General features: G+C 38.5%; 3 protein-coding genes across 4 annotated transcripts in view; 2 read left to right on the top strand and 1 right to left on the bottom strand.

Annotated features, from left to right (window-relative positions):
• The first annotated feature begins 139 nt into the window (after nt 1-139).
• On the top strand, nt 140-1,672 carry LOC137992080 (uncharacterized). The gene has a single exon (XM_068837172.1). The coding sequence runs from the start codon at nt 268-270 to the stop codon at nt 1,534-1,536; it is 1,269 nt and encodes a 422-aa protein (XP_068693273.1). The 5' UTR covers nt 140-267; the 3' UTR covers nt 1,537-1,672.
• A 167-nt stretch (nt 1,673-1,839) lies between these two features.
• On the bottom strand, nt 1,840-7,601 carry LOC137992081 (tRNA-uridine aminocarboxypropyltransferase 2-like). 2 transcript variants are annotated; one of them, XM_068837173.1, is made up of 7 exons: nt 7,456-7,601; nt 7,209-7,299; nt 6,346-6,505; nt 4,997-5,124; nt 4,451-4,579; nt 4,238-4,338; nt 1,840-2,346 (listed from the first exon to the last, which is right to left on the bottom strand). In XM_068837173.1, the coding sequence occupies exons 1-7, from the start codon at nt 7,557-7,559 to the stop codon at nt 2,289-2,291; spliced, it is 771 nt and encodes a 256-aa protein (XP_068693274.1). In that variant the 5' UTR covers nt 7,560-7,601; the 3' UTR covers nt 1,840-2,288. The 2 variants fall into 2 exon arrangements, with proteins under 2 accessions (XP_068693274.1, XP_068693275.1); XM_068837174.1 differs by lacking the exon at nt 1,840-2,346 and adding an exon at nt 4,005-4,139.
• A 25-nt stretch (nt 7,602-7,626) lies between these two features.
• LOC137992076 (dmX-like protein 2) overlaps nt 7,627-15,023 on the top strand; it is a 41,003-nt gene continuing 33,606 nt past the window's right edge. Inside the window, exons 1-10 of the mRNA XM_068837167.1 lie at nt 7,627-7,831; nt 8,809-8,934; nt 9,098-9,166; nt 9,464-9,542; nt 11,205-11,319; nt 11,817-11,883; nt 12,233-12,272; nt 12,852-12,984; nt 13,501-13,982; nt 14,437-15,023. The exon at nt 14,437-15,023 is cut by the window's right edge and continues 2,103 nt beyond it. Of these exons, the coding sequence (XP_068693268.1) occupies nt 7,739-7,831; nt 8,809-8,934; nt 9,098-9,166; nt 9,464-9,542; nt 11,205-11,319; nt 11,817-11,883; nt 12,233-12,272; nt 12,852-12,984; nt 13,501-13,982; nt 14,437-15,023 (1,791 nt within the window). The 5' untranslated portion in view covers nt 7,627-7,738. The remainder of the gene's footprint in view (nt 7,832-8,808; nt 8,935-9,097; nt 9,167-9,463; nt 9,543-11,204; nt 11,320-11,816; nt 11,884-12,232; nt 12,273-12,851; nt 12,985-13,500; nt 13,983-14,436) is intronic.

The following is a 15,023-nucleotide window of genomic DNA, read 5'->3' on the forward strand; positions in this document are numbered from 1 at the left end:
AACAAAGCTCGTTAATTTTACATGAATTTATCGTAAAATCTAGACATGAGCGGAAGAGATTGAAGTTTTCTTAATGCATTTTTTCGCTTTTGATGTAAACACTCTCCAATCATGTTTTGCAAAACAATGTCATTTCCCAGAGTGCTGTGCAGTATTAAAGGCAGGTGAAAAGACAAGGCCACAGTGGTGGTCTCTTCTACATGACAATATGTAGTTAACAATCGATCCTACGAAGAATAAACTTAGTCAAAAGACAACTCTTGTCTTATGAAGAAAGCGGTTAGCTCTCTGGTTGCATTCTTGAAGAAGAAAAAGGACGATTTTTCTTTACTTCGGGACTTCACTGAGCCGGCTCATCTCAACGAAAATCCTGTCGATCAAGCTCATTGTGAGAAAGTGGACAGGTTTGCAGTCCTTAGACCGTGCCAGCGATGTGTTTTGGTTCACGAGAAGGACGACGCGCTCCACAGTTTATCAAGAAAACAAAGCAACGCTATCGTACAGATCACCACCAGAAATCAAGCGGGAGTGGAGAGCACCGAAATCAGTTTACCTTCAAACATTTCTCGTAAGACTCGCCTTAGGTTTTTCGATGGAATATGCGATCAATATTTCAATTCGCTAACCTTGATTTTAGAACACGTCTTGCGGGCAGAATCCTTGCTTTCGCTGCAGGAAAATATTGATCCTCACCACCCAGTACTTATTTGGCTGTGCAGCATCAAAAAAGGAAAAGATGGCGACAAGTCGAAAATTTATGAGGACGAAGATCTGATAGTGGTAAATTTTCTATTTGAGGAGACGTCGTATTCCGGAAATTTACTGGCACAACTTCCGGCTTGCAAGCCGGCATCTGACCTAATGGTTTGGCTTCTAGTAAATAAATTCCCCAAGGAGGAAGTAACATTAGACATGGAGGAAGAGTTGATCATTGGTTATCTCGATGACATTTTTGATGTGGCGTTTTTTCACATCACATCGTCTGCCCCAGAAAGGCTCGCAAAAATAGATGCACTTTTCCGAGCTGTTGATGAAATTTTAGAAATCAGTGCCCACGCTAACATGGCCAGTGGTGATTCTGAAAATGCGCTTTCTGTAAAGGAAGTGATCATTGAGACTGCGACGGTCGTGACCTCCACAGCAGCGGAAAGCACGGCGACGGTTGGCATAGAAACTGCGGCAATGGCTCTCGGACAAGCTGCCGCTGGTATTGCTATTTCAGTTTTAGTCGACATTGCATTAACTGCTGGTAGCGTCACGCGCGCAAAGATAAAGCGTGACAAGGGCTTGATCAGCAATTCTCAGTTTAAATCGACCGTCAGACGAAAGCTTTGTGATTCAGGCTGTCAGTTCATAGGAGGCACTACTGGGACCATTGTTGGACAGGTGCTCATACCGGTACCTGTTGTTGGGGCCCTAGTAGGGGGCTTCTTTGGTAGTTTGATTGGGGTAGGGGTCAGTAAAGGAATTATAAAGACTTCGGAACTAATCGCTAAAGCGCAAAGTGCCAAAGCGAAGGCAATAACAGAGGTATAGATCATTCAAAGACAGAGTGGGAGGGGTCGTGCTTCGTCTCCAGGCTCTAACTCACATTCACTTCCTTGCGATGACGAATGTACTTCCCCGTGACCCAAAACCGAGTCTCTCAGAGCCCTGAAAACTGAAAGCGAGGGCGCGCATAATCCACCAAATACCACTTGAAAATGCTCGGTTGCTAGAAGTGGTTACCGTTACAGGACTCTTCGTGCCAAGTGTGAAGATTCCAGTCTGGTTTTGTCCCGAGATGGGAACCAAATAAACCAAATAAGAAGTTTATGAAAAAAATCACAAAGGAAAGGAACCGATAAGTTGTTTAATAGTTTGTTTCTCTTTGCGAGCTACACATCGGTAAAAAACCTGAGATGAGACCTGAAGCGATAGGGAAGATGCATTCTTTATTCAGATGGAAATTGCAGACAATAAATATAATGGAACCCAATTTTAATTGATTTTCAAGCCAAAATGGCTCTTTTAAAGAAAGGTTTATGCGCCACCATTCTTGAGCGCCAAGTTGTTTGAAACACCTTTAGATCAATAATGAAAGATATATGAAATAGATCAGCTGCCAAGACGGAATACACTGTGACTATTCCACGAGTATGAAATGGACTAAAACGAAACATTTAATTAAGAAAAAGTGTTTTCAGTAACCCTTAAAAAAAAAAAAAGAAACAAAAACGAAATTTGTTTAAAATCTCAAAATTGCCTTTAACTTTTACTTCTGTTCAGTGCTTTTCTGCAGTTTGTTTTTACTCTTTCGATTCTCCATCAATTAACCGCTGCTTTTGTTTTCTCTCTTGCCTTTCCCTAGTTAAAACAATAAAAAACAACAGTGAAAATTGTCCCCTGAAAACATTTTTTGTTCAGACTTCTGATAGTTCATACTTTATTCTCGAATCACCCTGAGACAAACGTAGGCAAAGTGTTCTCAAGGAGTATCACCATTGGAAAGAAAGGAAAAATGCGTAAGGAAATGAGAAAAATTTAAGGTGCGCGCGTTACAAACGAATGTGATGACAAAAATGTACCCGAGGAAGAAAGACGACGTGTCATCACCATAGGTACCGTGCGAGTTAAACACGCGAGTTGAACTTGCGAGGAATCGAATGCAAAGACGAGCGAGAGGACCACACGCGAGTTTGAGACTGAGAAAGGGGTGTCTAAAGTTGACGACGAAACGAAGTCCGGTGTCAAAAAAGCCGAGGAAAAGTACCTCCCTTTCTCTTCACAATGGTTAAGAGGTTCATATACTACAGTTTGGGCTGGCAGGGGTTGTGTGTCTTCTAGCCAATAGATACAGCTGTACATAAAGAGATGAAACAGAAAACATAACAAACAACCTTTTTACCTCATTGGCCAAAACTAACAATATGGCTATCAAGATTCAGTTGTTTAGAGATAAACATAATTATTATTCATTCAAAATATTCCCCTGTATCTGATTGGTTAAAACCACACGCATAATTCACCATAACTAGCTGCTGTTCACCAAATTTGGAAAGAAACTTCGTCATATTGAATCAATGACGTCAAAAGTGCAGCCCGCTGCAGATTATTGAACCAGTGAGGATGATTAGCACAAAGACAAAAGATTAATTTTGTGGGTGCCATTTACGAACAAGGTCTATGCAGCTACTTTTTTTTCACGGAATTGTGTCCTGTAATCGATAATTATCGAAAGAACTGGTCTCATCAGGGCAAAAAACTTTTTTTTATTCTACTTGTCCATTGGACGAGCAACGTTCAGATTTTGGTTGTCGGAAGTTAAATTCACTTGTCCAAAAAAATTATTAAAGTGAATAACAAAATATCATTAAAAAACGCAGAAATTGCATAATCTGTTTTGTACCAAAGTCTCTATTTTAACAGTTACACCTGTATATCAATTTCTGTTGTTCTTTGCACTTTTTAATATGTACAACAACCATTCATACACACACATCGGGGATCACTCACATTCTTTATGTACAGTACACAACTTGACAAAATGCAGCACATTTATGAGGCATTAAAATTGCGATCTAAGATGAAACAGTAAGTCCTGCCAATCTTCTGAGGCTGTTTTCAAGGAAATCATCTGATGATCACAAAACTTATCACAACTACACTTATCTTGCCACAACGGTTAATCGCCTCGTTCAAGTGTTAAGGAAGCCTTGTCTCAAATGAGGTCGTCATTTCCATATATGGAATGCGGATCCCTGTCTTTACCGAAACAACAGAGCTAGATATTCTCGGAAAACAGAGACAAAAACGGGTAAGTTGCAGTGAAAAGAAACCAAAACTCACGAAACTCAGGTTAGTTTACAAAGTCCAGAGATGCTTGGGAACTCAAACCTCTGTCAGTAGAAAATAACTTATTTTTTTCAGCAAACTCTACTCGTCCTGTAGGACAAGTATTTTTGGAAATCCGCTCATCTGAGATACGAGAGTACTTGTCTCGGACGGGCGGACGAGTGGAAGTTTTTTGCCCTGCTCATGATGGTCTAGTACATGAAAATATTGCCATACTGCCAGTGTCCACCTTGCCATCAGTATTAACATGGGTTCTGGCCATTTTACAATGCCAAACATTTTAAGGGACAAACATTATTTGAATTCTGAAGAACAAAAGGGGAGAAAATCCTGGCTTTGGTTTCAGACTTTACATGTACTCAATTCAAGTGACAGCTGTTGCATTTCCAGCATATTAACTTACATTCGTAACAAGATCTCGTCTTCATGCTCCTTGTTCAAGTGCACTACAGCTCCATGATCCAACTGGATTTTGCACAAAGCTCTAAGAGGTCGGATCAATGTCTAACATCAAAACAATGAGATCACCAGAATGATATTAAATTTATTTTTAAAGCTACAGCTATAGGTGACTGCATCCTTAAGATGAATGACAATGAAGTAACTCAGAACTCACCTCTGCAATTTCATCATTGTTTTCAAGAAATGATAGAGTCAAGGCAATGGCTTCTATGGTGCATAAACTTTTGCTGTTGGGTTGCGTTCGGATCACATATTCGCTGATGCTGTCGTGTTGTAATTGGACCTAAACAAACAAAAATTACAACATCATCCCTCTGTAACAATAAGTAATGTGTAACAGAGTTAACTGAATAGAGTGTAATGTGAAGTGCTAGATTTCTATCCCATACGAACCATGTGAGCGTTAGCCCTACTGATGGAAATGGGCCCACACAAGGACAGAGAAAAAATCTGACCAGGGTGGGAATTGAACCCACGACCTTCGGGTTAGATCTCCGCCGCTATACCGACTGAGCTAAAGTCACGGCAATGAACATGTACAAGTACAAGGAAAGGTTACGTTTATACAAACGTTGACCGTGTAGCACTTGAGCTCTGGAAAAGAACCAACCCACGTCGCACCCATTTTCTTGATAAAAATAAGAACATGTTTTTACTACAATAATTTATTGTTACTGGTGAAATATTATCCCAAGCTTACCTGCCTGGCCTGGCATAGGAATGGATTGTTGTTAAAAATATCTTTGGCCTGCCGCCATGTGCCATCGAGGACAATAACATCATAATGTTCACCAGGAGAAAGCTGTGCAAGTGACTCAATATTTTCAGCTGTAAAAGAAAATCTCTTAGTTGTGGATTAGTTCATATGAATCCCTTGTAAAAATATGAAAATTTGGTTTTATCAAACGAGTTGATAAAGGTCGAATTACTGCCTAGAAAGATTTGGAAAGCCAATGTTTTGAGTGTTAGCCCTTTCGTCAGAGAGATGTATTAATTTTTTGTAAAAAATTATACATTGCCTTGTACAGATTGGAGAAAATCCCTGCGTCAAAAAACTAGGGTTAGGGATAGGGTGAGGAAACACTAGTAAGAACAGATCATGAAGTGCAGTTGAAAAGAATGACGATTACTTAAGAGATCTGAAAAATTAGTTTTCAGACAAAAGAGAAACATTTGTTTATAATGGGTTTCAATAATATTAAGGGTACAGCAGCAGATGACAAAAAACCTATTCGCCCTTGTCACACGGCGGCCATATTGTCCCAGGAGACCAAAAAAGCCTCGCAGTGGAAACCATGGAGGTGAGGCTTGGCGTGGTAAAACAAAGCTTTTTTGGTCTCCCGGGACAATATGGCCGCCGTGTGACAAGGGTGAATGACAGCCAATAGACAAGCAACGTGAAGTTGGATACTTGTAAACATGCCTTCCAAACTCGTGTTTTTGCTTACGGGTCTCACATCTCCCTGTTTGTCTTTCATCAAGTCCTTTGTTATCATGTACATAACACCCAAGGCGCCAGTGGAGGGTAGGTGCCCAAGAAGCCTGGGGGCTGCAACTGCAGTCACATCCCCAAGGCGCTAGACTGGCCTGCCCAACCCGCAACCAAGCCATGAGCCCCCCACGCCAGGTCCCCCCTCAGGCACCCCTCACACTTGAGCCAGATAGCTCAGTGGAAAGACAAAAAAAAATAATAATAATAAATAAATAAATAAATAAACAAAATATAAAAAAGAATAAAAAGGGGGGGGATAGGGAGGGAACGTCGAGAAACACTAAACTACTAATTCGACTCACAACGCCGCGCCAACAGAGCAACAAACACGCTGCAAACACATGGGACAACAACGCATGCACTAACCAGGAATACCGCTGGACAAGGTCAGCCCCAGGGCTCCCACAACCTTAAGACTGCTGCAAACGCTACGAGACGGCCAAAACACTAACAACCGCCTGCAAAACACTACTGACCAGACTAGCTCCCGGTCGTAAACTATGTTAAATTTCATTTAACTATATAATACCAGTATAACTGACATTGGAAATACAAACCGGAAGGTCCAGGATAGAGAAGCAATGTTGTTGGTTTAGTTATCATATTGTGCAGATCTGGATGGTCATTTTTGTAAAATCTTCTTCCCCTCCTTATCAATATTTTCTCTGGAGGAAGACAAGCTTGTAATAAAGGGACTGTTGTTAAGAGTCTAGATTCCTGAAATATTAAAATATTAAAATATGGAAGTGGGATATGATGAACTTGCAGCAAAATGTCACCATATAGTGAAATCTTTAGTCCGTTCTGATTCACGGTCATAAGGAGCAAGCTGCCAAGAAGGTGTTTCATGCACTGACTCAGATCTTTCACTACCACACCGAAAAATACAAAGACCTATTAAAATGCAGCAGTTACGCGACAGCCGCTTGAAATTTCATGACCTATGACATAACCATTGTGATAGGGTTTACAATTTCACTGGAAGTAAGCCCATTTTTCAGCCCAAGCGCAAATTTTTGTTTGCTTGATTGCTCAGAAGACGCTAATGCAAGTCAGATATCATTTGGGTTTTTGTTCCCCTCCACATTACATTATTTAATGAAATCAACAAGGCACACAGTGGTACCACCAGATGAAATACCACATACTGTGACAATTTCCCAGTTTTACAGGCACTTGTCAGTCATACAAGGACTTTAATCAGAACAATACACCAGTGATAACAGAGTAATGCAAATATGAAATTAATTTGTGGGGTCGACAGTTGGTGGATCATTGCAAAGTTGATTGAAATAAGCCAATCAAAAAGAACAACGTAAACCCGGTCCTATCTAGGTTGCGTCCAAAACTTCGCACTGGGTCTGCTTTCAAATGAAATATAATAATAATAACAACAACAAATAACTCAAATACAGCCAACCTCACGAGGATGCTGTAGTACGTGAATTGCTGTTGAAATGGGAAGAAAAGTCGATGGAAAATGAGCACACAAGCACACTGAAAGAGGTCTCCTGCAAAATCAAAATGTCATTTATCAATTGCGGATCATATATGCAGAGAAAAACATCTGAGCTCAGCTGTTTCATGATTATTAGTTTGCCACTTACTGGTGCGCAATGAAGTAAGATCACCTGGGCTCTTACCTTATTTTACAAAGGTACACTTACTTGCATCTTGTGCACATATCTCTTTTTTCGGGTGGAGTCAATGGAACATCAGCGAAACTACGAAAAAAATCCCAGTCATTACCCTTATCGCACAAATCCGCCATTTCGAATTTCTAATTTCTAATTCAACTAATGGCAGCAACCACTGACAACTTGATCCCAGACCCTTGGACGAGTTTGGCGAATGTGCAAGTCGAGGCAAACATGGCGGCGTTTGTGGGAAGTAACCAGGGAAAGTTCTTGATGTCAGTCAGAAGTATTACTTGTTAGTGAGTTCTAACTCATGAAGCTCCATCAGGTACTAACTGGAGCAGCGAACACTTTCGACGATAAGGCAGCAATCGCTGTGGGAAGCGTGGATGATCATCCTTTTACGGTAGAGTGCATACTTTTTTCACAACGCAAAATACTTTTTTTGTTATACACGACAACAATAATTAATGCAGTTCTTGTGTCAGGTGTTGTATTTTTGTATATCAAGTATTCAGTGGGTCAAACTCTGCTTCTGTCGTTCTACTTTGGCTTAAATTGCTTTTATCACGAGTCGGATTTGCAATGTACCACAATTTTTCTTACATCAAGGCTTATTAATAACTTTGATTCACCGATAATATATCATGATCCTCTTTCTCAATATGGCCTTTATGGTTTGTTTTTTTAAAGACAATTTTAGCTAAGCGCATATAAGCTCTTATCTTTTTTTTCCAGAAAGCTTATTTTGGAATTAAGGATAAAAATAATAATATTATGCTGTTCAAAATTGTACAGTACTGTATAGTGAACGCTCAAACAATGTGAAGCATGTTTTATTAAATAAGAAGAAAGATTTTTCTCTTTTTAAAAGACTTTTAATAAGACATGTATTAACTTATGAAAATTTGTGGTCACCCAGTAAAAAGTAGAAAAGCCTGTAAAGCTAACTTTTGCATTTGAACAATGCAGAATATCATCAATTAAATCTGAAAGCTTGCTAGAATCATTTAAGAAGAAACTTCTGTCATTTTTCTATAAGAGACTTACCATTGTTTTCAACCAAGACGTCATTCACTCTTATTAGTTAGTTTGTCCTAATTGTCGTCGTCTGAACATACATGTATTTACTAGTTGTACATATTGAAACGTTTCATAAGTCCGTTCTGGTTTCTACCCTATTGAACCGTATTTTCTAGTTTAGTGTTTTTGATCTTTTGTTTTTTTCTATTACGGGTTGGGTCAGGTGCGAATTTGTTACATAAAATAAAATAAGTAAATAAATAAATATTGTTCAATGATGAGAAAGACAGATCATGAGAAATTTTCTTTTTTTTTAAAGTGACATCTAAATTAATGGTTGGGCATTCTGATTTTTTGCAGGCATATGCATCAGGTTGTGATGTAGTTATTCTTCTCAGTGGATTCACTCGTGTACAGATTATTTCTGGATCTCTGTATGGCTACAAAGAAGTCAGTTGTATTGACTGTTGTGATTCAGATGGAAAGGTACTAGCATGAACGTTTCTGTTGGCACAGCTTTTAGTCAAGTACACTGACTGGTAAATGTCTCTTCGCACTGAGTCATGTGAAAAATCAAATTAGGAGATTTTGAGACAAAGCCGTCAAACTTGTACATGTTCAGATTGTTTGTATGTTTTTCCTTCGACAGATTGCAGCATCTTATGGGAAGCAGGTTATTTTGTTTGAAGCAAGATCAGCATCAGGCAGTAATAACCAGGTATGCTTTCAGAGATTTATGTATTATTGAAAATTTCCATAGTTTTATTGCTCTCAGTATGGAAATTCTTATTGGTTTGGGATTCATGTCAAAAGAAAGCCAAAGTCTTCAAAACAGAGTAAAAAAAAGTGGAGGATAGCTTACATCTGTCATAATATAACTAGTACCTGTTCCTTACATTGTATTTTGTTCCTGGCACCATGGGCAGACAACATGAAACTTGATACTGGGGCTGGGTCTTAGAATGGATTTCCTTAGCTTTATAATACCTGGTTACTTTACTTCATATTTTTGCAGGGCTTTCCTTTTCATTGGGAAAATTCTGCAGAATTGTGTTTAAACTTCAAAATTACCTGTTTGTCATGGAATAGAGAAGGTAAATTTTGAAAGTAAAAACAATTCATCTATACTGTAAAATCAAATTGCAGCTGAATTACACTAGACTGAGTATAAATACATTCTGTACTTACAGATTACAGTATTCTTGTATTTGTAGTTTGAACCATTGAATAGTATCGATCCTCAGCCTGATTCTTTTTAAAAAGTATACCTGGCAACTTTTCTTAAGCCATTTGTTTGGTTTTCGTTTCCATTTTAGTTCATTGATGGCTGGGACAGATTTCACTCTGTCTAATGCCAGACGATTTTACTCGTCAACTGGGGTGTTCTGGGGTAGCAGAGAAGTGAATGGGTTAAAATTTCAAAACTTCTGAAGATTCTTTGATGAACAAACATCGATAAAGATGACCCGGAATGGAATCAAGCATGATGACAGCCTATGATAATAGTGGAGCTTTGCATGCATACTCCAGCTACTTTACAGCATACATCTTTTATATTAGACATCCATGTTATGGTCAATTAACATCTGTCAAAACAGGGTATCACATGACCATATCTATATATAAACCCATTGACATCTGAACTGCCCTGGACTGCCCCCATTGACTAGTAAAATTGTCTGGAGAGTCCTGTTGAAGTGGCGATTTTTTTATTCTTCTTTTGGAAGTGCTCAAGTTGCTTCATAACTGCGATTTTCACTTTCACTGAGAACTGCAAGTGACCAGATGGCTTGATAGTTCAGATGGTAGAGCAAGTGCAGTGCAATTGCACAGTTATTTGTGCAGCTATGATGCTCAAGCCAGGACTACACGAGGAAATTTTTGCTTGCGATGGCGATGCGATTTTTTAAAAAAATTGTGGCATCGCCAGTGCACAGTGAAAATCACCTGTGTAGCAACCCTCGCACAATTGCAAGAAATTGAATGAGTTGAATTTTTTGCAATAAAGTTGCAAACTTTGTCAATCATGTAGCCGCATTGCAACATTTTGCCTTGCAGTCGTGACAATTTGTGATATGTCCAGGGATTATCGAGCCAATCAGATGCAAGAACATCATCAGTGTTTCGGTTTTTACCACATGATGGATGCTGAGCAGTATTCAAAATCAATTAAATTTATGGAATAAACTTTTTCGCTCATGGAAAAAACCTCCTGGTTTCTCCCTCTGTTTTTCTTTGTCCATCAAAAGGACATATATTGCGGAGGAAATCGCAGTGTTTGTCGTCCTCCTTTTTTTTGTTTGTTGACTAATAAAATTCAAACTCAGTCTTCCGAGGTTGCATGAATTGTGAAAAATTTGTTACTAAATGTAGCCACCACTGCTTGTTGGCGATGCAAACGAAAAATCACTAGTGTAGCTGCGGCTTGTCACTGAGACTGTAATGGTGTCAAGGGCTCACATCGTACTAATGACTGGATTATTATTTGCCAAAATTTAATATTAAATTTTAAATTTCAATGAGTTTCTGAGAAAGAAACTTTCATTTATCAGTTAGGAATGAGAAATTGGTCAGTAGGCATGAATTAATGTTTTGGTGCTTGGCAACAGTTGCAAGACATATAATTGTTATAATGTGGAAGAGCTGACAGGTGTACAGCTGTAGTTGTGAGTAGTTTTGCATATTGCTATTCTTAAGGAGGATTTCGATTTTTTTGTGCCAGCCATCTATTAATTCCATTTAATTCTGTATTTAAGGGAAAAGATTGCTTATTGGTGGTGACTTTATTCAGTTGTGGAGTTGTGAACATCACCAACAGCAAAGGAATGAACTTGAAAAGAATGTGTCTTGGACTTGCATTTGGGCCTGCAAGTATGTTTTAAAATTTTCAAATTTGAAACCTAATCACAAGAGTTTAGTTTAGTGATCTTTGCCCGAATTTCAGTAAAATTAATATGAAAACAAACCAGTGACTTAAATGTTAGCGGATCACTGGACTACAGGGGTGTACGATTGGAGGTTGTTGTTGTGATTGTAAACCAAGACTCAAGGTTCTGGTTTCTGTCGGCCCATTAGGCCTGGCACGAAAAATCATTTTTGCTTTTGGGCGCTGTATTGTTTTGTGATTAAAACAACCTAATAATTATTATTCTAGCAGTCTCTTGTCCCGGAATCGTTGCAGTTGTGGCTTCCATTCCAGCCAGACCAACATCCAGGTCTTAAATGAAACAAATGAAACAGTGCTTTCTTTTCAAAATGGGCCAGATAAAATGCCAAATGGGTGAAAATTTCCACATTTTCTTTTTGCAGTATGGTAAACCTTAGATTGTTCACTAATCATTATTGATTTCTTATAATTTCTCTATCAGGCCGTCTGTACCAATCCACCTGTTGCAGTTTTCTCCTGATGGAAAATATTTTTCCTCTGTTGGGAAGGTACCACACTCTCATGTCTCTTTCCTTTCTTTTACATTAATTTATTTTTGACAGCTGAACTTCTTACATTTCTCTTCTTTGTTTTCATTGTTAAGACAAACAAAACTATGCCATCTTCAGAAGTCAGCTTTGAACTGTAGCCTTGATATCAAAACTCCAACACATTACGTTTTTGCCATTAGCAGTTACTTCATGATATAGATAATTTCTTTTTTGAGGATAACTTCATGTCAAAGACATGATACATGAGAGTGTAAAGTATGAAATCTGTGATTTTATAATAATTTGTACAGTTTAATTAGAAGATACTTTAAAGAATTATTTATTTTCTTTTTTTGTTATATTCAAGCATGACCGACTCATAAAAGTGTGGTTTGACAATAATCAAGGTAAGAGTGACTGTATGTGTTTCAGGAATATCAGAATATTATTACAGAATCTACTTCCCATAGTCATGGATGAACTCCTAAAAAATTGACTCCAAAAAACTCCATGTATCTCTCTTAAAATACCGGTACACGTACAAGTGTTAAATGGCCATTGTTTGACAAAAAAACTAACTCTCTGTCATTCCTTGTATGTGTTCTTTGCTGTGAAATAAGATGTCTAATACCCACAACTTCCTCCTGTCTGACCTTTTAGCTCAGTCAGTAGAGCTGGAGGTTGTGGGTTCAAATCCAACTTTGGTCAGTTTCTCTCTGTGGGCTCACTTCCATTACAAGGTCTCTATGTTACCTAATAAAGATAGCACTTAGAATGACAATCTAATAGGTTTCTCTATTGAAAATTGAATTTTTATAAGTGCAATGTTCTTGGCCAACATTTGAAAAAAAAAGTACCACTAGATGAAGTCCATCTTACAACTCACAGATCCAGGCAATCATTAAACAATACCTTCAAATGTTCTATCCTGCATGACTTTTGATCTATATTTAGTATTGAAAACAGCATTTTTATCTTTTTTTCAGTCAATCCGTGGTATAGAAATGATGAGGTGGAGTCTCAAGGGAGTGGTGTTTTGGACTACACATTTATTTACTTGGCTCATCCCGGACCTGTCACTGGGTTTTCATGGCGAAAAACAAGCAAATACATGCCTGTGTACGTAAAATGCCTACAATACACAATTGTTAAGTACACCACCAAAAGCCCTTGATGATTCAAAGCTTTGCACTACAGTCTCGATGCACCCAAATTTAATATGAATTATGGTGATTGGTTTTTGTTTGGTTGTTTACTTTTTTTTTGCGATGATCCTGCACCGAACACACCAATTTTCAAGAACATAACCAATCAAAAGTTTGTATTTATTTATTTTCAGTTTAATAATGTTGCAAGTTGAAAGTGTTCATGATCAAGGTCAATTTGACAGAAAATGGCAACAGTTGTGTTGTTGCTTTTGAAGCTTTTTTTTTCCTGAAGGTGTTTATTAGGATATTACACGTGTATTCCAATAATAGATTAGCTATGATTGGTCAGTTTGGCAAGATGTATTGCTCTTTGAATTTTATTGTATCCTCTCCTGCCCAGTTTGATTACTAAGAGAACAAGAAAAACAAATCCAAGCTACCAAGCATTATTTTATTGATTAATCATCTATGTCTACATCATTTTCAGCTCCACTGTGGTAAACTGCCTACTCACATCCTGCATTGATAACGTTTGCCGCATTTGGTGTGAGACAGTCAAACAATGCGACCGGAATGACCCAATTTCACCTTCCAAGCGAAATAGCAATAAGTGCTTGTGGCATTTAAGGGAAGGACAAGCAAAGGAAGAAATGTCAGCTGATCCATTACTGCGATATCAACTTTGCTCAACTTTGCAATTTCATGTAGCTGCTGCAGTGAATGCTTTGAGTGACATTCCAATACTGTCGTCACTTGATTCAATCTCAAGTGAAAATCACAGCAGCTTTGTTCTTCACTGGTTGAACAACAAAGAAATCCAGTTCACCATGGCTGCTGAGTCATGTCTTGGAGCTCCAGTTCTTGCTCTGGAAGTTGAAAGTATGGATATCAGTGAAGATTCTTCTATCACTGACAGTGAAGCAGAAATTTTAGTGCCAAGTGATGACGATGTAGAGCGTTTTCTTAAATGTGAGTAACTTGTATGTCGATTTTATTGTTTGATCCTGTCTGAATCTGAGCATGTAGAACAAAAAGACATAAATTGGCTTTGTAGCCCTTCAGGGATTTTACCCAAAACAAGAAAGGTATAAAACCTCATTCACAGTCTTTGACACTCATTATCTGTGTGTAATCTTCACACAAAAAGAAGAATGCTAGTTTTCTCTTCCCTCCTCTTCGTTCAGTGTGATCTGTGAAACAATGTGAAACATTTTGGTTCACAGGTCATGAATCGTTACTGTCTAACAATTCAGTGCAAAACATTCAGTTTTTAAAAGAGGGGAAAACACAGAAAACTTAGAGATCTGCAAAAGATTAAGTAGAGGTAGGAAAAAAAAAAACACGGGGTAAGATTTGCTAGACCTGAGCAGCTGTTATAATTATGTTAAATCTCTCTAATACAATATTATGTTTTCTTTTCAAGTATCTCCAGTTGTAAACCGGAAGAGAGATAAACATTCCCATGAAAAGGCTAAAGAACTGAGAATGTCACCTTCACCAAGAGCAAGGACACCTTTAGATTACCTAAAGCACCTTCAAGAAGACACTATTAGTGCCATCGAAGAATCAAACACTTATGCTGTAGTTGTATCATCCTGTATAGTCAACCTTCTTCATGATTGGTTCAATAGCCCTGACACGCTCCTTGCTGTCCATCCTGTTGATGGGTCTCTCTTAGTGTGGCTTGTTGAGTGGCTTGATGTACAGAATGGTGTGCCTTACAGACAGCCTCAAGTTAGCTTTCTGTCACGCATTCCAAGTGTCCTCCCGCCAGCGGATGCTAACTCATTGCTGAACAAACTCATGGTGTATTGTCCCAGGGAGGACAAAGTGAGAGCGCTTAAGGATGTTCTGATAAATAAGGGAGACTTGATTTCTCCCGGTTGCAGAAAGCAACCAAAGCCCAGTTCCAAGGCACTTAACATATCCAGGTCAAGTTTTAGTGGTATGTCAGGGGGGACACATCCAACAGCTATGATGATCTCTACTCACAGGGATGGGGCTCTGAAT

This window comes from Montipora foliosa, chromosome 2 (assembly GCF_036669935.1).
Source record: "Montipora foliosa isolate CH-2021 chromosome 2, ASM3666993v2, whole genome shotgun sequence".
Taxonomy (NCBI): Eukaryota; Metazoa; Cnidaria; class Anthozoa; order Scleractinia; family Acroporidae; genus Montipora; species Montipora foliosa.

Coding starts and splice junctions, on each gene's coding strand:
- LOC137992080 (XM_068837172.1), top strand. CDS start 268: ATGAAGAAAGCGGTTAGCTCTCTGGTTGCATTCTTGAAGAAGAAAAAG.
- LOC137992081 (XM_068837173.1), bottom strand. CDS start 7,559: ATGGCGGATTTGTGCGATAAGGGTAATGACTGGGATTTTTTTCGTAGT. Junction 4,580..4,996: donor TCCTATGCCAGGCCAGGCAG/GTAAGCTTGGGA, acceptor TTGTTTGTTTAG/GTCCAATTACAACACGACAG. Junction 2,347..4,237: donor GACGAGATCTTGTTACGAAT/GTAAGTTAATAT, acceptor TGTTTTAACTAG/GGAAAGGCAAGAGAGAAAAC.